A 23,892-nucleotide genomic window follows, 5' to 3' on the forward strand; every position below is an offset into this window, starting at 1 on the left:
AGAAGCCTGGGCCAGACACATGCCTCAAGTTCACCCCACCTGGGGTCGCAAGGCTGTCATCAGCAGCCAGATGATGGCGGCATAACCCACCCCTGTTGGCCCAAAACCCACCAAGGGCCGAGCATTACAGTTGTTTGGAAAGGGAAGGTACAGTGGAGAAATGAATACCTGTTCTTGGTGGATTTCAGCTGCCCGAGGGGACTTAAACCATCTCCTCCAAAGGAAACTCACTTCGGGAGTGACAGTAGCACACTGTACAACGTTGGCCTTCCCCAGCTTTGGGCTGGACCCAGCATCCAGAAACCAGGCTGGCCCCTGGCAGTGAGAGATAAGGCCCTTGAATGGTCCCACTATATGATCCAGTGGGGAACTTGGGGTCGGGGGGGGTGTGGTGGGTACGGTGTTTTTGGACCTGGCTACAGGGCAGAGCCTGGCCCGACGCCTAGCTGCTGGCTTCTCTTGAGCCTGGATTCAGGCAATCAGCACTGGGATCTCTGGTGACTCCGCTATGGCTTTCTGAAGCGAGAGTGAAGAAAGGTGGGTCAGTAGGGCATCGGCTGCTGTCCTTTTGGATAGGGCCTAGGCTAATGACCCCTTGGGTCACAGCAAACTTGAGGAAAAAAACCCACCGCCCTATCCCACTTCTTGCCCTTTTGGGGTCAGGCAGAAAAGTTCTGCCTTGCTAATGCCCCGGGGGCAGGCTGGGGTTTGGGAATTTTCGTAGGCTATCGTGGAAGCTGCCTAAATATTCGAATTTGAAGGGACTCCTGGAGGTCATCCAGTCCAACCCTTTGCCCCCAGACACAACTCGACTAGATGAATATTTGTGTTGCTTAATAAATGGAAAAATCTCTTTGCGCCCAGGTCATCGAAAGAGTATCCCAGACTCACATAAGCACAGGTCCCAGGTAAGGCACCTGTCTTAGACAGAGGTAGGCTCTGTGGCGAAAGAAGACAGGAGTTCTGGTCAGGCTGGGAAAGGGGGCAACTGGAAGGGAACCCAGAGATTTTTCTGAGCGTGGAACATGGCTGTAAACAAAGTGAAAGGCACGTGGCCCCAAGTATGCCTTCAGGTTCTTGGGCAGGCGGAGGCGTGGCCATTCCCTGCCACTGCTCCAAGAAGGGCAAACCTCCTGTCCCCCAAAGCCCAGCAAGCTGCCGCGAGTTGGCTCTCAGCCCCAGGGGGAAGAGCACCCCCCGGCCCCGACCCTCCGGCAGGCTGCAGCGCAGGGCAGCAAGAAGCCTTCCACTACTGAGGATGCCTGCTTGGCAGGTTTCTCCCTGGGTCTCTGCCACCAGCACCCGCCTTTCCCCTCCCCACCCCTCTGCGTAGGCTTCACCACTCCCCTCCCGCCCCACCCTTGCCCCCCAGCTCTACCCAAGAGAGGAACGGCAGCCCCTAAGGGTGAGAGGCTTGCCCCCACGGTCTGGAGTCCACCTTTGCTTTCTCTTGCCTGCTGCCCCGGAAACCCCATGTTAGTGCAAGAAACAATCACTCTGACAACAGGGACCTTGAGGTTGAGGCGCTGAGCCATAAGCCAGTTGACACACGGAACCAAGGAAGAAGGTCCTCCTTCCTGCAAACTCTGGGGCTCCGTCAAACATCCTGTGAACTCAAGGTCATTCTGGAAAGCCAAGCGGGCCTCATCATCCTGATGAATAAATAGCCCCGTGATATTGATCTCTGTGGCTGCGACACCCATAGCACCTCACTCCACAGCAGCACTGAGAGGTTCTGGGAGTCCCGGCTCCCAACCCTGGGGCAGGGGCGCGGGCAGGGACAGAAAAGGGGCAGGGGGAGGGAATCTAGGACGCAGGGGCCTCGCCCAGCCTGATGGCCCCAAAGAAGGTGGTGTGCTTGCTCATATTGATAGAGATGTCGGCATGCACCATCTTCACGGCAATCTTCTGCCGGGCTTTGAGCAGGCAGACCCCCGCGGTGTAGCAAGTGTTGTAGTTGGTCTTGCCCGTCTCGATGCTGCGGGTACACTGCAGGAAGGGCTTCTCATCCACCACCACCTCGTAGCTGGCAAAGTCGGTGAAGTTGATGTAATAGACCTGGGGTGAGAGGCAACAAGAAGGGATTGGGGGAGAGAGGAAGGGGAGGGTGGGGCCCTTCCCTGCGATGGACAGACAGGACCTTCTCAGACGAGCTGCCTGCACACCTTGTGAAGGGGGGCAGTGCCACCTGAGGGCGTGTGAGTTGGTCAACAGGAAAGGCAAGATGATGGGCTGATCCGCTGCGCTTCCCCCACTCCGTGGGGCTCAGGGGGCTGAGCAAATCTCTTTCCAATAGCACGCCGGTTGTCAGCTCTGTGAGGGCAGGAACCAGCCCTTTCTCCCTCCGGTAGCTCTCCCAGCCCCTCCCCTGCCTTCCGCCCTGCTCGGCCCAGCCCTGGCAAGAGGCACGGTGCTCTCTGCACACAGTAGGGGCTCAGTCAGTGCTACAGACAAATGGATACAAATTGACTTCCCGTGCCGTGCCCCAAGGACTATCTGTGGCTGACCTTGGAAGTTGCTGATTCCCCAGAGAGGGCACGGTAACAACTTGCCATTTCTTCAGCTCTTTAGGGCCGGCTGCTCACTCAGCTTGCAGCTTGCCCTCCCCCGTGACTGAATTTCTCTCCCTGATTTTTGCAGTGCCCCTTGGCCCTCTGATGATTAAGGAAACACATGTGGAGAGACGGAGTGCTATACACCAGAGATAAGCTAAAGAATTTGGAAGGACAAAACACAGGCCCCTGACTTTGTGGCCAGAGGGAGGTGCCAACCCATATTCAGTGGCCTGGTTTCAAGGGGGATTTTCCCAGTTTTCACGGTGTTCAAGGCCTGAGGCCACTTCCAATCTATTCTGGGCCCAGAAAATACCCCACCCAAGCTTTGATTCCCTACTCCCCCCTCCCCCAAAAAAAGGACCTTAGGAGAAATGGTCTATAGGACAATGAGATTATACCCATGTGCCCCTTCTCCCATAGGTCATCCTAAATCACTTTATGAAAGGTTGCTCCTCCATAGGCTCTTCGGGAGGGAGTGGTGTATTCAGGTGCCACATGATTTCTTGGGTCAGGACCCAAGCTGGGCCAGGATGCCTGGTGGGCTGAGCGAATGCTTGTTAACCCACCTTCTCTGGCCACTCTCCCGTGAGACCCTTCTGTTAGCTACACAGTCCTTCTGTCCATCCGCCTGCTCACTGCCCACCCCACAGAAGCCCCAACCTCAGGGCTCGTCTAACCTCTAGCTCTGAGGAGCCAATCCAGTGGAGGCAAACAACAGGGGCGGGAGTGGATGGGCAGACCTGGGGAGCAGGCGTGGGGGCAGGACACGGACAGAAACCCAGGGCCAAAAGGGCTGGGAGCATGGCGGCAGGATGGAGGAGGGAATGACAGACACACAGAAAGGTGGACAAGCAAACGGGAGAAAGAGGAAGGAAAGACCGTCAAAAATGGTTTTGAGGTGGAGAGAAAGCCTGCAGGAGCACTATTTAGCATGAAGCTAACGTGCAGGGGAAGCAGCCCTGCAACCGACCCTCCAAGGTCATATACTGACACAGAGATGGAGTTTGGCAGTAGAACCAAACAGCTCATTGGGGAAACAGGGGCCTGGGGCCCAGCAGGAGGAGATCAGATGGCAGGGTGTGGGAGGGGCCCCTGTGCTGTTTTTTCAAGGATAACCGGCCGTGGGGGGGGACCCCAACCCAAATAGGCCCTTCTCTCTTTCCTCCTTTCAACTCCCTCCCAGCGTAGTGCCCCCACCCCAGTCCCCTAGAAAGCGGGAAGTTAGCAGGTCTTGGCTGGCTCCACAGTGCCCCTATGTGGCCTGCACCGGATCTGCATTCTGGATATAAGAAGAGTTAGGCCTGAGACCGTACTCACTTCTACCTGACTATAGATGAAGTAGGTGCCGTCCACCAGTACCTCCAGCTCCCCGCTGCGGGGATGTAGCTTAAACACCTTGGGGTTCATGGTGATGCGAGACCAGTCATTGAGCACTCCACCTGAAAGATCTCAGTATGAGAGAAGGGCAGTCACTCAGTACATGTCAGAATAATCTGGGCAATAGAAACAAGAGACATCGAGCGGCATCCCCTCCACCCCACCCCTATCCCAGTGTGAAGTGGAGAGCCCCAGAGGCCAAGCTTTAAGAACAGCATTTGGAAGCAGAGAAAGCGTTGTTTGTCGAGCAGCTGCCAGGCCTGCCTCAGGCCCCTGGGGTCCAATTGTCTGTCTCCCTCTCTCCTTTCCTGACCCCTCCATCTGGTAGGGTCTTTAACCAACACCTAGCTGGAGTTGGGGGTGAGGGCAAGAAGAGAGTGGGCATGCTGCCCTATTTTCATTGTTGTTCTGGGGCCTGCGCAGGCAAAATTCAGACACTGAGTGGCAGGCTAGGTCTTATTATTCCATTCTATTTCTCTAGCCATAGCTCCTGAATCCCTCCCCTGTGTCTCAGGTTCGTGGGTTTTGTTCTTCTTTCAAGATTCCTTTTTACAGTTCCTTCATGCCCACTCCTTTCTGGAAGGCTTCCCTGCCTCCCCCCTCCCCGGCCCCCGTCCCCCAGGAAACCACTCAGTCCAAGGAATTGTCTATCCGGAGAACGTTAGGGTTCGGGGGTGAGTCAGACTTCACGGCAGCTGGATTGAGTGGTCACCAGTACTAAGGCCCCATAGGAGAGGGGGATCTTTACGAGAGTGAGGGATAGACCACCAAGCAGCCCAGGGGCTGGCGAGGGTGTCTGGGAGCCGAGGCACCTCTGGTAAAGCATCTGTCAGCCCAACCCCATTGGGGGCAGAGGCGGAGTCCTACCACCTTTGCTGGACAGTGAGAGCCAGTATGTGAAGGTGGAGGAAAAGCTTCCCTTTCAATCCTGCAGAAAGAGGGATGTTCCTTACTACCACTGGAGGAGAGAATCCAAGCCCTGGGGGCCTTCTCCCCTCAAAACCCTCCATGCTCCACCCAAGAAATTATGTTGTGAATGTCCATCTTTGGCTAGTCTCAGGAGGCTTGCCTCTTGGAGGTGTGAGGAAACTGGCCTTCTGGAATAGGTGGTCATCGTCCCTCGAGGTGATAGTGGGTGGGGACAGGAGTTCGGAAGAGATGCCCTGGCTCAGCCCCTCCAAGTGACTGCTCTGTCCCCCTCCCTTCTGTTTTTGGTGCAACTAAAGATCAGCATTGGCCCCGAGGGGTTGGAACCAGTCTTGTTGTGCGGTAGTGGGAGCAAAATCCGTAGCTTCGGGCATAGACTAAGCATGGAGGCCACACGTCCACCCAGACAAGTCTATTTCCTGCCTGTCTCACTGCTCCCTGGACAGAGGGTGATTATGGCCCATCCAGGGCCCCAGGGCCCAAGGCCCCTGGTCCCAGCAGGATGCCTTGGGTTTTTTTCTACTATTCTGTTCCGACTTCTACTTTGGAGGCCATTACATTTCAGGCATCCAGGTGGCAGTCCAGGATGTGGCTAAGCCCAATCATTAGGGCAGCTCAGCACAGCCAGTTCGGGACGGACTGGGCTCTTAGGAGCTGTCCCCATGCATCAGGTTTCTTAAACTTCATCTACTGTTTCTGCACTCAGAGCCCCTCCCTTCTGCTCCACGCTCCGTAAGCGTCTGGCATCTTGGCTGGCTTGCTGCTTCCTGAGGCTCCTGGGGGTTCAGGCGTTTTAGGCTGTGTGCACCCTGGGGACTGGACATTATTTCAAAGTGCTGTTCTTTAATGAATGTTCATGTCTCTTCAGGGAAGAAATTGAACCTAATCATTCAGTGGAGTGTATGCACATCACTGAAGTAGCCCAGTGCCGTGGAAAGAGACAGACATAGCTTTGAATCCTAGCTCCTGCGCTTAACTGAGCTCTTGGGCCAGTTAATTTAACTTCTCTGAGCTTCAGTTTCTATTTCTTTAAAAAGGAACTAATAGCTACATCATAGGGTTGTTGTGAGGATCACATGAAATGAAAGACAAGGGGTGCTTGGGTGGTTCAGTCGGTTAAGTGTCTGCCTTCGGCTTGGGTCATGATCCCAGGGTCCTGGGATCGAGTCCCGCATCAGGCTCCCTGCTCAGCGGGGAGCCTGCTTCTCCCTCTCCCTCTGCCCCTCCCCCCTGCTCGTGCTCTCTCTCAAATAAATGAACTCTTTAAAAAAGAAAGACAAAAGAACGCATGTTGAAAACTCCAAAGGACAGTCCAAATATAAGGCAGTATGATTTCTTATGGTATTATCCATTCTCGCTGGGACTCTGGTTCCCCATCTTTTAAATGCAGGGATTACATTAAGTCAGTTTTCTTTTTAAAAAAAAATTTTTATGGCTTCGTCTTGTTTCATTTATTCCACTCTTCCCCCATGATCCTCTGCCTTGTTTCTCAAATTCCACCTATCAGTGAGATCATATAATTGTCTTTCTCTAATTGTTAAGCCAGTTTTCTTAACCCCCTTAAACCTGTTTCCCCTTCTTATAGATATTAACATCTCATACTCCCTGGAGAGTCTGACATGCATTCCCCACCGCCCGCCCGCCCCGAAATGCTTCCTCCACCCGTTTATTGTGGAGACCCATCAGACAAGAAATTAATTTTCTGTAGTTTTACCTTCTCTAGCTTGTATTGTGAAAATGTTGATCAAACTACACATATCCCCTTGGTGACGCTGATACAACCTCCACCTGCCAAGAAATCCCTAATTCCATGATGTCTCAAAGTCCTTTTCGGCTTCCTCATCAGTGATTCTACATGCAATTTGTGTGTAGCGACCGGTCTAGGTGCAAGCAATTACCCAGGACAGCCAGTAGAGGGCAGACTGCGCAGCGAATGGCCCCCTACCGCCCAGGGTACTCCAAGGGGCCCGGGAGGAGCTAGGCTGGTGACTCCATGAAGGCTGCCGCCGCCAAGGAAGATGGAGAAGCTCCTCTTAGGGGAGAGAGCCTACTTTGACTCTTACCATTCTTGACTTGAATTGCTGACCCTTGGCCCTGCAGATGCACCACAGCTGGCTGGGAGGATGAGAAGGATAGAGAGAGTAGTCACTGAGAGAAATGGCTGCCCACTCAGCCACCAGTTACCATGTTCCCACCTCTGACTTCCAGTCCGCTTTCATTTCCCAATTCGGATCCCTTTCTCCTGTCCTGGGATGCCAGCGACCACATCTCTGCAGGTGGCTGATGTGATCTACAGCTCCGCCACTTCCTGGCTACATGACCTCAGCGGAATGCAGTGCCTCAGAGGAGCCTCATTTCCCTGACTGTGAAATGGGGATTTTAAGAATCTCTGTCTGGCCTCTCTTACAGGGATGTTTGAAGATCAAATGAGGCGATGGATGTAAAATTCCCTGCAAGCCATCGAGCACTGTGCAGCTGTGTAGATTTATGACTGTGGCCAAACAGCTGTAGTGAGGGAGGGAGGCTGAGATGAGAGAAGGCAAGGCCGCAGAATTTGCCAATACAGACAGATTAGGAGGCTCCAAGACAGGGAGGAGCCCTTCAGGCCCTGAAGGCAGAAGCCCAGGCTGGGTTTGGCCTGGAGCTGGTTGGCTGATTTTCAAGCTCCTGATCCCAGGCGGTCTGAGTGCCGACAAGGTGTCTGGTGTGGTTGCGAAGTCGGAGGCTCAGGTGGATAGGCCTGACTGGCAGCTCATTTCAGAGGACGACTGAGCTTGGATATGGTGACCTTCTGTCTTCCGTGCAATGGGGAAAAATGGAAAAATGGCCGTGGCAAGACTGAGTTAAAGGCAGGCCCTGAGGCAAAGCTTTTCTATTCCTAGAGATGGGAGTGAGCAACTTCGGGACCTCTAGGGCATCCTCACAAAACAAAGCCTCAGCAAATTTAATCGGGAGCCACTAGAAGGTGGTTCTAGCCTGGTAGCCTTCCCTCCTCCCCAGGAAGAGAGCAATTCCCAACCAACCTGGTTTTCTCGAGGTCCAGCTTTATCAGCAGCACCTGCAAAATAGGACAGGGCAATCAGAGGGCATGCTCCTTCTTCCCTTTCTCTCCTCAGCTAGTCAGCGAGTGGCGGTGAGCCTGGCTCTGGGCAGCCAAGCCCTGGGAGGATGGGAGAGGAAACTACTTCCCTTCTCTGACTCCTCCCTGACCTGCCTCTTCAGTGGGTCCAGCGTCCAGCAGGGACAGTGGCCTCTCACTAACGTGGGCCCCAAGGCGAGCCTCACCAAGCCCCCCGTAGAGATAGAGGAGAGTGCGTTCCTGCCACTATGGGATCCTGAGACAGTGCCGTTTGCTTCTTTAGTCTTTCGCTCCCTTTCTTTCATGGTCTTCATAGACAGCATTGCCATTTGTAAATATCTTGCTTCTTTGATCATCTCTCTCCTCCCCTGGGACACAAACTCCATGAAAACAGGGGCCACTTATCGATATATCTCTTGCACACAGCAAGTGCTCAGTATCCGTGGAAAGATTGGGATACAAAAAAAAACACCAAACCCATCCTCTAACTCCATCTCTTACGGTCACAGTAATGCTGATTAGCCCAATTTGAACTATGAGTCAAAGGATCTGAGTCCAGCTACAGAATTTTTGGACCTAGAGAAATCAGCTGTGTAAAGAGTCCATTTCCTTGAAGCCCCAAGATCCAAGAAGGGAGCAGGAGGAGGAAATAACAACAGACCTAAGCTCTGGCAGCCTGACTCCTGTCAGTTCCAATCAGGCAGGTTTGGATTGGCATCTGTACCTTTTGGATGCCCGCCTGGACCCAAGAGGAACGATGCAAACAGATTCAGCGCTATTTGAACGTGCAATGTGGTGGCATGAGGCACTTGGCTCCTCAGTCTTAGCGACCACATTTGCTTCTTCCCCAGCCCCGGTGACTTGTAAGTTTCCAACTCCCTGGTCACCAGCGACTATTTGTCTACCTCTACGGGAAAGGCACTTCAGAGTTCATGGGATGAGACTGTTCTAAGGCTTGTCATTTCTCCCAGTCCCCAAACTTCCTCTCCATAGCCTGTTTCCAATCAGACGTAAACATGCAGTGCTAGATGCTGGAAATCAGTGCAAACCAAATCCATCCCCCACTGGAGATCTAGTGTAAACCCTCCGGGGCCTCTGGCTCTGGCTCTGGCTCATGGGAGTTTACTGGCTCACTACAGAAAGGCCTAGAGTCAGGCAGGTCTTTGTGATGGAAAGGTCAAGAGCAGGTGGCCTGTCCTTGACAGGTTGGTATACACAAGAAGTTAGAGTAGGTCAGGCCCTACTGGCTTGTTCAAGTTCTAGCTCTCCACTGAGCTAGAGACCTGCTTTTCTTAATGCTCACCAAAGCCATGACTGCCATCGGAAACTGCTCTCAGGATCACCCACACCTGCTCTTGTCAAGTACTTGCAAGGAGCCTAGGGGCAGGTGGAGAGACAGAGGAACTCACCGGAAGGTCCCTGTAGGCCAGGGGGTCCCTGAGGACCAGGTGGACCTGGAGGGCCAGGTGGTCCCATCACAGTTGTTCCTGGAATTCCAGGAATTCCTGGAATCCCTGGGGGTCCCTGGGGTCCTGGAGGTCCTGGAGGTCCCGGAGGGCCATTGGGCCCAGGAGGTCCTGCCTTCTTTCCTAAAAGACAAGATTCAGTGGTACATTTGTAGTCATTGACTGATCACAAACATATTGTCAGGAGTTCTCCAGATTTCCAAGGACATGAAGTCAGCCCTTTGAGAATTCTGGCTGTTAAAGAGGTGAACACCTCTATTATACAACATACATACACACACACACACACACACACACACACACACACACACTCTCCCTATCCCCTTTCATGAATAATTACTTCCAGAGCTGGTTTGAAGATATAGAAATAAATGACCCTCAAGGAGCTCAGTCTACTGGGGAAACAGACACAGTCACAGGAGACTCTAAGTGCCATATGAGTAGTAGGGACAAAATGCTTAAGAGGTCAGAGAAGGTTTTAAAAAGGAGGTTACCTTTCAGCCAAGTCCAAAAGATTAGAATTACCAGACCCGTGGGTCACTTTTTTGAATTGAGCATTGGGCTATCGTTAAAGAGTGTGGCTTTCATGTTTACCGCCCAGTTTGGAGGACTTGATGCAGATAAGAGGGAGCTAGGAGGACAGCCTGACCCTGGGCATAATATCAACACCAGGAAGGTTTCCTATAGAAGTTGGGATGAGGGGTGCCTGGGTGGCTCAGTCGTTGAGCGTCTGCCTTCGGCTCAGGTCATGATCCCGGGGTCCTGGGATCGAGCCCCGCATTGGGCTCCCTGCTCCGCGGGAGGCCTGCTTCTCCTCCCGCTCCCCCTGCTTGTGTTCCCTCTCTCGCTGTGTCTCTCTCTGTGTCAAATAAATAAATAAAAATAATTAAAAAAAAAGAAGTCGGGATGTATAGGAACTAGGGGTTGGTATAGAGGTGGTGGTAGCCGGGAATGAGGAATGGAAGGAATTTGGGAGATGAGAGGTGGGGGGGGGGACATGGGGGGGGGAGAGGGAGGGAGAGAGATTGAAGGAAAGAAGGGGAGGTGGAGAGTAGAAAAAGCTGAGGAGGCAGTTGGCAGGTTTTTGCTTTCTCGGCTGACCTCTCTAAACCCTATTTTTAAAGATCTCTGGGAAAGGCAATTCTATAAACTCCCTTGGTAACATGTTCCTGTGTTTAGCACCCCCTCACTGTTAGGAAGATCTTCCGTATATTTAGCTGAAATCCCTCCTGTGGCAATTTAAGCTTCTATTCTATTCTTTGTGAAGCTAGAGAAGAATAGTTACCATCCTACACACAATAACCCTCATATGCTCATAGACATTAAGTCACCTATCCAACCTCCATTTTTATAGGCTGAATAATCCGGCTTCCCAGAATCTTTCCTCTGAGGCCCTATTCTCCAATGTATTATTAATTAGGCCCACCACCTCCTCCCTTTTTTTGCTCACTATCTTTTCAGAACAATCCTGGCCCTTCTACTCCATATTCCAGTCCTTCCAACATTCTCACCAGGATGTAGCTATTTGACTGAGTCATAACTGTGGTCTTGTACCAAAACCCGCAGCTCCTGTTTACTTCCTCTGCTCTGTGCGGCCCAATTCACGCACTGCAGGTGGCCACAGGGAGGGGGGTGTCTTCTTCCCTTCACTACTTTCTCACAATCTTTGGAAATCCCAGGTATAGAAGGCTTCGACCAGACTCCACGACAGTATCTCCACCCGCGCGGTACTGTCTTAGTTTTACATGTAACCCTCTTAAGTCTCACTTAAATACCCCCTTAACAACTCTGACTCCTTGCTCCCCAGCCTCTTAAGCAGGAGAATCCTGATCTGATTTATCAGGCCCTCCCTTATAAATAATGCCTCATGTTCCAGAAACTCAATCCCCATGGCAATGCCATTCAAGAGGCCAGTTGTCCATGTCTAACCACATCTGTGTTTGGTATGAAACAGTGGCGTCATTGTGCGGCTCCTGCCCCAGGGATACTCCCTGTAGCCTTAAAGACCTAGAGGCAGGAAGGAACATTAGCATTTTCCTTGTGCATAGCAGCAGCAAAAGATTGGATCTGCCCAGTTTCTAGATTAGCCAATTTCAAGAGGCTGAACAGGAAAGCCATCTCCCTTCAGATTTGGGCAGCTTCCAAGTCAGGCTTATTCAGTGCCCAAGTTTCAATTCCAGCTAGAGCAGTGGAAAGAACACAAAATCTGTAGTCAGGAGATAAGGCTGTAAGCCCCAGCTCTGCCATGGATGTACTCTGGGCGAATCCCTTTCTCTCCCTGAGCCTTAGTTTCTCCATTGGTGAAATGAGGAGTTTGGCCTTGATGATTTCTGTTTCCTCCCAAGCTTGAGGTTCCATAAGGAAGACTGACTTACCCCTGGCAGTCAGGAAACTTCCCTAGGCTGGTTTGCTTCTCCCTCATCTTCCTCTGTGTCTACTTGCATAGGCACAGAGGAAGGTGCGTATTAGACTGGTCTATGTCCCAGAATTTCCAGGCCTAACTGATTTTGAAGCTAGAGGGTGTTCCGTGGGTAGTACAAACTTCAGTGTCAAGACTGTGACTCTCCTGTGATCGCTAATGTAATTTTGGAAGAATTACAGCCAGAAACTCCTCTAGTCAAAGAGAATAATGGTTGCAGCATAAACAGAGGATGTTCACTTATGAAAATGTTAGAAGGCATTTGGGAAAAAGCTCCTGCTGTGCTCTAGTTCTGCAGCTGGTCCTCTTTGCTCCTCTGTAACTAGGTTTAGGCAAGTGTGCTTCTCACACTTGCATACTTACAGAAACTTGGCCCAGAGAGGAACATGTACAAAATGACCCCTGGACAAGAGGATGACTTTAGAGGATTGAATTCCTTCTCCAGATCTCCTTACTTTAACAGAACACTTCATGATACAAAAGCCCGGAGACTTCTCTACTTAGAAAATTATCTGGTGCAGTCTTAGATGACAGAATGTTCACATTCTTTTCAAAGCTAAACTTCGTAAAAGGGGCATTTCCCTAACCTTTTAGTGAAGGCCAAACTGTTGAAAGAACAGATAAAAACAAGTGAATGAAAATGAGGGCGGGGCGGAGGGAGAGGGAGGGAGAGAGAGGGAATGAACATGAGCAAGTTAGTTGTAAGAGGGGAAAATTCTATTAAAGATGGAAATTAAATGAACAACTCAATTTACCTCTTCAGGCATGTGCCTATTCACTGTGTCCAATGAAATCTGTATTAAATGGCTTCTAAATCACTTAGAGTCAAAGTAAATGTTTAAGGCCTATGTGCATCCTCCTTCTAATAATGGCTCATATACCAGGTAGCAGTGGCTGGGCAGTGATCCGAGTCCCTGCCAGAGGCATTGGATTCTCTGAATTGTAATCACAGGGCTTCTAGCCTAGACAATTGTCTTCTGTCATCACTAGCAAGTATGTTCTCTCAGTGCTCACTCATTGAATAACACTACAACTGGGTGTCATTCCCTACCACACAGATGACCCACACTTTGGTACATCACTAGTCTACTTGCTGTTCCCCCAAACAGGCCATGTTCTTTCATGCTTCTGAGGGATTTGAGTATGTTGTTCCCTTTCCTGGAATGTCCTTCCCCCTCCTTACCCCCCCTCCATCCTTCAAAGCCCAGGTTAAATACTGTGTTTTTTTCTTTTTCCCCTGAGATGTGGTTCCTCATTCCCCCAGGGAGAACTACTTGCTCTTTCTTTGTGCTCCCACAGCATGCTGTTCATGCTTCTATGATAGCATTTTTGATGCCGTACTGTAATGATTTGTGTGCACTTCCATGATTCCAGCTACACTGGGATCATGGAAAAAAAAAATAAAGAAAAGTGGTGCTTTTCTTTATCTCGGAATCTCTACTCCTAACAGATATAAGATGCTTATTCACTGTCTAGTGACTGAGTGAAAAGAAAAAAAAAAACTAGTTGCTATAATTAGAAAGTGTTCCCAAGTCTACCTATTAAGAAGGGAAGTCACCTGTGGACTTGTTTAGGAGCAGAGGGTGTCCTTGTCAAAGCCAGGTGAGCTTTCTAGGTTTATTATAATTTCCATTTTAAAGGGGATGTGATAAAAGTTAAAAATAACATGCTTGATAGAGTAATCAAAACAGGATGGTACCAGCACAAAAATAGACACATAGATCAATAGAACAGAATAGAAAACCCAGAAATGAATCCACAATTAATCTTTGACAAAGCAGGAAAAAAATATCCAATCAGAAAAAGACAGTCTCTTCAACAAATGGTGTTGGGAAAACTGGACAGCTACCTGCATAAGAATGAAACTGGACCACTTTCTTACACCATACACAAAAACAAATTCAAAATGGATTAAGGACTTAAATGTGAGACCCGAGGGGCGCCTGGGTGGCTCAGATGGTTGAGCGTCTGCTTTCAGCTCAGGTCATGATTCCAGGGTCCTGGGATCGAGCCCCACATCGGGCTCCCGGCTCCACAGGGAGCCTGCTTCTCTCTCTCCCTCTGTCTCCCCTCCTGCTCATGCTCTCTCTCTCTCTGTATCTCTGTGTCTCAAATGAATAAATAAAAATCTTAAAAAAAATGTGAGACCTGAAACCATAAAAATCCTACAAGAGAACACAGGCAGTAACTTCCTTGACATTGGCCATAGCAACATCTCTCTAGATATGTCTCCTGAGGCAAGGGAAACAAAAAATACACTATTGGAACTACTTCATAATAAGAAGCTTCTGCAAAGCAAAGGAAACAATCAATAAAACTAAAAGGCAACCTACAGAATGGGAGAAGATATTTGCAAATGACAAATCTGATAAAGGGTTAGTATCTAAAAATCTATAAAGAACTTTTCAAAGGCAATACCCTCAAAACAAATAGTCCAATTAAAAAATGGGCAGAAGACATGAATAGACCCTTTTCCAAAGAAAACATACAGATGGCCAGCAGACACATGAAAAGATGCTCAACATCACCTATCATCAGGAAATGCAAATCAAAACAATAACGAGATATCACCTCACACCTGTTAGAATGGCCAACATCAACAACACAAGAAACAACAGGTATTGGCAAGAATCTGGAGAAAGGGGAACCCTCTTGCAACCAACCCTGTTGGTGGGAATGCAAACTGGTACAGCCACTCTGGAAAACAGTGTGGAGGTTCCTCAAAAAGTTAAAAATAGAACTGTCCTGCAATCCAGCAGTTGTACTACTAGATATTCACCAAAGTATACAAAAATGCTAATTCAAAGGACTACATGCACCCTGATGTTTATAGCAGCAGTATCTACACTAGCCAAGTTATGGAAATAGGCCACGTGGCCATTGGCTGATGAACTGAGAAATAAGATGTGGCATATACATATACAATGGAATATTGCTCAGCCATAAAAATGCATCCATTGCAATATCATGGATGGAGGTAGAGAGTATTACGCTAAGTGAAATAAGTCAGTCAGAGAAAGACAAATACCATATGATTTCACTCATATGTGGAATTTAAGGGAAAAAAAGTGAACAAATGGGAAGAGAGAGAGAAAGGGAGAGAGAGAGAGAAACCAAGAAACAGACTCTTAACTATAGTCAACGAACTGATGGTTAGCAGAGGGGAGGAGATGGGAGGATGGGTGAAATAGGTGATGGGGATTAAGGAGTATACTTGTCATGATGAGCACTGGGTGATGTGTGGAATTACTGAAGCACTATATTGTACACCTGAAACTAATATAACACTGTATGTTAACTGGAATTAAAATACAAACTTAAAAAAAAGAAATGATCTATCAAGCCATGAAAAGACATGGAGGAACTTAAATGCGTATCACTCGGTGAGAGAAGCCAATCTCAAAGGCTACATACTGACATTTGGGAAAAGGCAAAACTAAAAAGATAATAGAAAGATCAGTGGTGGGGGACACCTGGGTGGCTCAGCTGGTTAACTGGCTGCCTTCGGCTCAGGTCATGAGCCTAAGGTCCTGGGATTGAGTCCTGCATCTGGCTCCTTGCTCAGTGAGGAGCTTGCTTCTCCCTCTGCTTGCCACTCCCCCTGCTTGTGCTCTCTCTCCTTTCTCTCTCTGATGAGTAAATAAATAAAATCTTAAAAAAAAAAAGAAAGATCAATGGTAGGATGCCTGGGTGGCTCAGTTGGTTAAGCGTCTGTCTTCAGCTCAGGTCAAGATCCCAGGGTCCTGGGATGGAGTCCCGCATCGGGCTCCCTGCTCAGTTGAGGAGACTACTTCTTCTGCTTGCCATTCCCCCTGCTTGTGCTCTCTTTCTCTCTCTGACAAATAAATAAAGTCTTAAAAAAGAGGAAGATCAGTGGTTGCCAGGGGCTAGGGGGAGACAATGAGGAATAAGCAAAGTAGAGATGGTTTTTAGGGCAGTGAAACTATTTCACAAATACTGTAATCTATGGGAATCTATGTCACTATGCATTTGTCAAAACCCATAGACTGTACAGCACCAAGATGAAGCCTAATGTTAACTATGTACTTTGAGTGATAATGATATACCAATGGAGGTTCATCAGTTGTAACAAATGTACTACTCTGGTGCGAGATGTTGATGGTGGGGGAGGCTGTCCGTGTGTGGGGCAGGGAATATATGGGAACACTCTGTACTTTCCCCTCAATTTTGTTGTGAACCTAAAACTGCTCTAAAAAACAAACTATTAGGGGCGCCTGGGTGGCTCAGTCGTTAAGCGTCTGCCCTTGGCTCAGGTCGTGGTCCCGGGGTCCTGGGATCGAGCCCCACATCGGGCTCCCTGCTCGGCGGGAAGCCTGCTTCTCCCTCTCCCACTCCCCCTGCTTGTGTTCCCTCTCTCGCTGTGTCTCCCTCTGTCAAATAAATAAATAAAATCTTAAAAAAATAAAAAACAAACTATTAGAAAAAAACCGACATGCTTAAAAATCAAATTTACTTTCTTAAATACATAATATTTTGGTGAATGCCCAGGCCCAGTGGAGAAAGTTTTCCTCATTGACCCCAGCTTTCTGGCTGTTTTCCAACTTTGCTCAGATCAGGTCCTCAGGAGGCCAGGCCATTCCTCAGCTTCTTTACAACAGGGACATAAGTTTTCCATGTGGGCCATGGTACTGCAAGTCACCAGACCACCCTAGTGCTCAGAGAAGTGGCAGGCCACAGCTGAAGCCAGTCTCTTTGGTCTACTCTGCGATTGATAATCTATTGTATAAAGCTCCAGAAATCTTAACAGAGTCATTTTACTTAAAGCATTTTATTTTTAAAAAGATTTTCTTTACTTATTTGAGAGAGAGAGAGAGAGAGAGAGAGAAAGAGAGAGAGAGAGAGAGAGAGAGAGAGAGAGAGAGAGCGAGAGCAGGAGCATGGGGGAGGGGCAGAGGGAGAGGGAGAAGCAGACTCCCCGCTGATCAGGGAGCCTGACCCAGGGCTCGATCCCAGGACCTGAGATCCTGACCTGAGCTGAAGGCAGATGCTTAACTGACTGAGCCACCCAGGTACCCCTACTTAAAGCATTCAAATGAAAAATCATTATTTTCACTTTATTTTCTTTACACGTCAGGGCACAGAAACAAATAGTTACTTAAAACTGGTTTTGTAGTTGGCTTCTTTTTTAGTCCTAAGGAGTGGACCGTATTGCCTAATTCTGTCTTTTGGAACTTGTTCTGGTTTTGGGTTCTCCTCTTCAACTATGCAAGTGCTTGTACAAGTTCTTGGGCCAGTCCTGTTGCAAGTATATCAGAAACATAATGACCCAACAATGGCACAATGGATCTGCTCAACCAGAAGCTTCTTTGAAAGGACCAAAAGATCAGGGTATTCCTTCAGCTTTCTTTTTCCATCACAGAGAAAATGATATTGAAACCACAAAGTAAGAAATACCCTCCCTGGCTAAGGCATAGGATAGGGATAGTTTAAGGCCAAGAATAGGGTACTGACATTTCTCAGGAGGTAGTATACCTCGTCCCCACAAGTATAATTAAGTCAGGACTTAATTTATACATGATCAGTGATTTGATAAAGGAGGGCAAAGAAAGGAAGAAGGAGAAGGACAGGGGAAAGAGTAAGGAAGGATGAAGGAAAGAGATGTAAATTTAATTGTACAAAAGAGGGAGCAAGAAAGAAAAATAAAAACAACTTTCATATGCAGCTAGAGAAGCACTTTCATGGCTCATCACTGAAAAACAAATCTCTATTTCTTGTCTCATGGAAGCTACCATACTCAAGGTCACAGGCGATTGAATAAAACAATGGACAACCAACATTGAAAGAATATATAAATATCCTACTCCCTTGGTTTTTCTTTCCTTCTAATTTTAGAAAAGACATGAGAACAATTTTATAAAATCAGGAGCTTAACTCACCCTTTTTCTTGTTTTTAACTGGACCTGTTAAAAAAGAAAAAGGAAAATTAAGTCACTGGAAATTAACAGAAAGCGTTTATTCTCCAAGACAGTCATAGGAGAAACTCCCAAGACACTGCAGATTTTGAGGGAGGCCCACACCAAGGGTCAGGTCATTGGCAAGGTATCTCCCAACTATCAGACCTCTCCAGTCTGTTTCTATTTTTTGAGTGTTGTAACAAGAACGTCACAAGAAGGATTCTTCCTTAGAAAACCCTTTCAGTCTCAGTCTTTGCAGTTAGGGAATGGTTACTTCTTCATAGAGATGAAAGGCCCATAAACGCAGAACTCAACAACCTTAGGACGGCATTCCATTAATTCTGCGAGTCCTGAGATTGAAGAGTCATGCATTCAGGTGAAGAACCGATATGAAGTCCCCTGCATTGAAGCTGAATGGAAAAGAGGGTCATTTTCATGGAAGGAGCAGAAGTAGCAGCAGGTGACTTTTTAGTCACTTACTGTGATTTAAATTGTTAGTTATTAAAACAGTGTGATCATAATACATTCATGTGGGTACCACATGCACTCCCATTGTAATAGACTATAAGTTAACAGACACTTTTAAAAGAAGTGCCAACAGTTTCACTGACAATGAAATCACAGGCATTTTCTTGGAAATTCCTTCTAAAGAAAACAATTCTAATCGATTGAGGACACTCAGAAAACCCAAGGCTTTTGTTACCTGGTTAGGTGACAACCACTACCCCCCCCACACACAATTTAGGTATCTCCCACGCATGTTTTCCCCCTCCTGGAGACCCAATTCTCTTCATTCTGTAGGTGGATTTGATTTTCTTTAGATACAGGTGTTTAAAATCTGTTCCAAACTCCCATGAAGACCCTCTTGGACATTAAACCGTTGTCCGTGTCCTCAGGAACTTAAGAACACCAAGCATTGTATATTGTTTTATAACCCATAAGACCTACTTATTTCCATTTATCATCTTGTTTTATCCTTACAACAAGCCTAGAATGATCTTTATCTATAAGAGCAGGCTCTATCTGAAGTCAACAGTCTCTCATCTGGAGGACTGCCGGTGTGGCCGTCAGAGCTTGCATAGGTCCCTTGAAAACAAATGTCTGCATAGACTTCCCTTGCAAAATAATTTTATTTTCATAATTTCCCTGCTAAATTTCACGGGTAACAGTAGGTATTATTATGGGCATGGGATGTTTTAGGTTGGGTTCAGCAACCTGCCGCACTTAAGGTCATAAGACCCCACTCTTTTATCCTCGTTTTCCATCCTTTTTCTTCCTCTCAGTCCTTTGTCTTCTTCCTTTGCTGCTTATCCTTTATGTTTTTAATGGCATTGAGAGTTCTTGATAATGTGCATGGAGGTTCTGGCAAGGAAACACAGCTGCACAAATACTACAAAGAGGGAGCAACTCAACATGAGAAGGGCCACCTCTTTGACCAAAAAAAAAAAAAGCTATTTGAGGAAGGGTTTACCTAGAAAGGCCCAGGCCCATCAGCCAGCTACCGGCCAGCGAGTCAGCCACTTCTGCCTGGCAGAGCAGTGGGGTGGTAGACAGTGCGGCAAGTTGTGCTAGCCCTCGGTAAGTTTCTGATCATTTCCGCTGCCTAAAGGGTTAGCACTGTTACAGCACACTTCAAAGCAGGTTCTGAGGAAATCAGACCAACACAAGCAACCAGTCTTCACCAAACATGTCTATGGAAGGCAGCAAGGTAAATAATGAAACACAACTCTATCCTAAAAGAACTTGCAGTTGGATACAAAAATATGCAAGAGGGGAGACAAGGAATTATATTGGCTATTTGAGAAAAAGCAAACAAACCCAAACTTCCTGGAGAAAGCTTGACTTAAATCAACAACTGAAAAGAGGGAAAGGTAAGTTAAATTTTTTTTTAACTTCTATTGTGTTTATACCAGGAACCAACTCATTGTACATATATTAATGCATACATACATACATAAAAAGGGGAAGCAAAAAGGAAAAATTTAATTTTTTAAACAAAACTATTTTTATTTCATTCTTTTCTTTCAGTAATTCTTATTTTTAATTGAAGTGTAGTTGACACACAATGTTACATTAGTTTCAGGTGTATAACATAGTGATTCAACAACTCTATATTATGTCTATATTATGTGTACACCACAAGTGTAGTTACCATCTGTCTCCATACAATGCTATTACAATGACATTGACTATATACCCCATGCTGTATCTTTTACCCCCATGACTTATTCATTTCATAAAGGAAGCCTGTATCTCCCACTCCCCTTCACCCAGACTGCCCAGACTGCCCATCTCCCTACCCCTTTCCCCTCTGGGAACTCTCACCTTGTTTTCTGTATTTATAGCTCTGATTCAGCTTTTTATTTGTTTGTTTATTCATTTGTTTTACTTTTAAGATTCCACATGTAAGTGAAATCATATGGTATTTATCTTTCTTTGTCTGACTTATTTCACTTAGCATTTATAATTTCTAGGTCCATCAATGTTGTCATAAATTGCAGGATCTCATTTTTTTCCTGGCTGAGTAATAATATTCCATTGTGTGTGTGTATGTATTTATATATATATATATGTATATATATATCTATATCTATCTATCTATATATCTTCTTTACCCAATATTATCTATCGATGGACACTTGGGCTGCTTCCATATCTTGGCTATTATACATAATGCTGCAATAAACATAGGAGTTTTTGAATTTGTCTGTTCATTTACTTTGGGTAAATACCCAGTAATAGAATTACTGGATTATATGTTATTTCTATTTTTAATTTTCCGAGGAAACTCTTTACTGTTTTCCATAGTGGCTGCATCAATTTACATTCCCACCGACAGAGTACAGGTCTCTCACCTCTTTCCCAACACCATTTGTTGAAGAGACTTTCCTTGCAGCTTAAATTTTTTTTTCTTTGTCACCATATTTTGCCATTTTAATTATAATATGTCTTGGGTAGATCTGCTTTTGTTGATTTTGTCGGGGTTCTCTGCGCCTCCTAGATCTGGATATCTGTTTACTTCCCCAGATTAGGGAAGTTTTCAGCTATTATCTCTTTAAATATATTTTCTGCCCTCCTTTCTCTCTCTTCTTCTGGGACTCCTATGATGCAAATGTTATTATGTTTGGTGGAGTCACTGAGTTCCTCAAGTCTCTTCTTGTAATTCATAAGTTTCTCTTTTTTTCAGCTTGATTACTTTCCATTACCCTGTCTTCTAGGTCATTAGTTCATTCCTCTGCTTCTTCCAGCCTGCTGTTCATTCCATCAAGTGTGTTTCTCATTTTGTTTATTGAGCCCTTTATCTCTGCTATGTTATCCCTTATCTCTGTGTTAAGAGTCTAACTCATGTCTTTCACTCTTTTCTCAAGTCCAGAGAGTATCCTTATGTTCATTGCTTTAAATTCTCTATCAGGCATGTTACTTATATCTGTTTCACTTAGATCTCTGGCCATGGCCTTGTCCTGTTCTTTCATTTGGGACAAATTCCTCTCTTCTCATTTTGTCTAAGTCTCTGTGCCTGCTTCTCTGTGTTAGGAAAGTCAGCTACTTTTCCTGTTGTTGACAGTAATGGCCTTATTAAGAAGAGGACTTGTACCCTGCAGTGTAGTGTCTCCTGTTTCCCAGGGCTTGTCACTACAGGGAGTGTCTCCAATATGTGCTTTGTGTGCTCAGCAGTTGTGCCTTGGCTGCTTTACCCTTCAGGGCAGTCATCTGCAGAGGATGTCCTTGCCTGTTGTGGGCAATGTTTGGTCCCTGGCCTGAATGTGGTGGGTCTTAACTAGGTAGGCTTGGTCTACTTGTGAAATGAGACCTGTCACTATTGCTGCTGGAACTGAGGTCCTGCAAAACTCCTGGGTCAGGAGACATGGTGTGGGCAGGGGTTTGGGCTGGTCTATCTGGGGGCAGGGGCCCTCCATGCTGGGACTGAGGCAAGCGTGACTAAGAAGGGTGTTCCACCAGAGCATGAGGGTTGGGTCTTGGTTTTAGCAACTTAGGTAGTGAGTGCCCATTCTGCCCTGGTTCCTGCAGGCAGGTCTGTGTTTATGCTGAGGGGTGTGGGACGGAAATGGTGCCTGCCAGTTCCTTTGTTCCTGGAGGGGTATCTCTATTAATGCTACCTTTCTGGGACATGATCTGAGATGAGCAGATAACCTCCCCACTGTTTGCCCTACGTATTTTTCAGGTTACTGTCTCCACACTGTATGTCTGCAGGCTGTTTGCTCTGCCTTCTCTCCAAAAGCAACTCTAATGCCTCTGGGCTTTCCCTGAGCAAGCCCAATGACCTTTAGAACTCCAGGCTTTAAGCCCCACCAGTTGCAAGAACTCACAAAATTTGGCCCCTCTCACTTTCCAAGCCAATTGTTATGGGGATTCATTTTCTCCTTGCATTCCCCTGTATGTTAGTTTGTCCCTTGCCGTTCTTCACAACTGTGACTCCCTCCCCACTGCAGCAGCCATGATCTGTTTCTCTCCCAAACCATGTCTCTGCACTTCCTACCTTCTTCAGTGTGGCCTCTTCTCTACCTTTAGTTGTGGAGTTTGTTCTTTCAGTCTTCAGGTTGATTTCTGGGGTATTTAGGATTTGAGAGTTATCTAGCTGTATTCACAAGATGAAGTGAGCCTAGGGTCATCCTACTCTGCTGCCATCTTCTTGGACTCCAAGTTGTAGATATTAATTCCTTATCGGATATATAATTTGCAAGTATCTTCACTAGGTTGCCTTTTTAAAATTTTATTTGCTATGCAAAAGTTTTTTATTTTCATGTAGTCATTTACTTTTGCTTTTGTTTCCCTTGCCTGAGGAGACATAGCCATAAATATGTTGCTAAGGCTGATGTCCAAAAATGCACTGCTTACATTTTCCTTTAGGAGTTCTATGGTTTCCAGCTTCACATTTAGGTCTTTAATCCATTTCGAGTTTGTTTTTGTGTGTGGTGTAAGAAAGAGGTCCAGTTTCATTCTTTTGCATGCAGCTATCTAGTTTTTCCAACATCACTGATTGAAAAGACTGTCTTTCCTCCATTGTATATTCTTGCTTTCTTTATGTAGCATAGGTTTATTTCTGGGCTTTCTATCCTGCTCCATTGATCTGTGTATCTATTTTTGTGCCAGTACCATACTGTTTTGATTACTGTAGTTTTGTAATATATCTTGAAATCTGGGATTGTGATACCTCTAGTTTTGTTCTTCTTTCTCAAGATTGCTTTGGCTCTTCGAGGTCTTTTGTGGTTCCATACAAGTTTTAGGATTTTTTTGTTCTATTTCTATGAAAAATGCTATTGGTGTTTTGATAGGGATTGCATTAAATCTGTAGGTAGTTTGGGTAGTATTGACATTTTAACAATATTAATTCTTCCAATCCATGAGCATGCTTTATCTTTCCATTTGTTTGTGTGGTCTTCAATTTCTTTCATCAATGTCTTAGAGTTTTCAGAATGTAGGTCTTTCACTTCCTTGGTTAAATGTATTCCTAGTAGCTTATTCTTTTTGGATGTAATTGTAAATGTAAGTGTTTTCTTAATGTCTCTGTGCTATTTCATTATTAGTGCATAGAAACACAACCAATTTCTGTATATTAATTTTGTATCCTGCAACTTTATGGAATTTACTTATTAGTTCTAACAGTTTTTTGGTGGAGTCTTTAGGACTCCATATAGTATCATTTCATCTGCAACTAGTGAAAGTTTTACTTCTTCCTTGCTGATTTGGATTCCTGTTATTTCTTTTCCTTTTCTGATTGCTGCAGCCAGTACTTCCAGTACTATCTTGAATAAAACTGGTGAGAGTGGACATTCTTGTTTTTTTCCCTGATCTTAGAGAAAAAGCTTTCAGTTTTTCACCATTGAGTATGATGTTAGCTGTGCATCTTTTAATATATGGCTGCTATTATGTTTTTAAGTATGTTCCCTCTTAATCTATTTTGTTGAGAGTTTTTAATCATGAGTGGCTATTGTATTTTGTCAAATGCTTTTACTACATCTACTGATGATATATGGTTTGTATTCTTCTTTTTCTTAATGGGATTTATCACATTGATTGATTTGCAAATATTGGACCACTCTTTGTATCCTGGGAATAAATCCCACTTGAATGTGGTGAATGATTTTTTAAATGTACTGTTGAATTTGGTTTACTATTTTTTTGAGGATTTTTG

General features: G+C 46.3%; 1 protein-coding gene across 2 annotated transcripts in view; it reads right to left on the reverse strand.

Moving 5' to 3' along the window:
• Positions 1–1,373: 1,373 nt before the first annotated feature.
• The window catches only part of EDA (ectodysplasin A), a 413,327-nt gene continuing 390,808 nt past the window's right edge, over positions 1,374–23,892 (reverse strand). Inside the window, exons 3-8 of one of the 2 annotated variants that reach the window (XM_027608183.1) lie at positions 17,721–17,744; positions 9,348–9,527; positions 7,883–7,917; positions 6,923–6,974; positions 3,879–4,003; positions 1,374–2,058 (exon numbers count right to left, since the gene is read on the reverse strand). In XM_027608183.1, the coding sequence (XP_027463984.1) occupies positions 1,807–2,058; positions 3,879–4,003; positions 6,923–6,974; positions 7,883–7,917; positions 9,348–9,527; positions 17,721–17,744 (668 nt within the window). In that variant the 3' untranslated portion in view covers positions 1,374–1,806. Of the gene's footprint in view, positions 2,059–3,872; positions 4,004–6,922; positions 6,975–7,882; positions 7,918–9,347; positions 9,528–17,720; positions 17,745–23,892 lie in introns of both variants that reach the window. The other variant, XM_027608182.1, reaches the window with a different exon arrangement.

This window comes from Zalophus californianus, chromosome X (assembly GCF_009762305.2).
Source record: "Zalophus californianus isolate mZalCal1 chromosome X, mZalCal1.pri.v2, whole genome shotgun sequence".
Classification (NCBI taxonomy): Eukaryota; Metazoa; Chordata; class Mammalia; order Carnivora; family Otariidae; genus Zalophus; species Zalophus californianus.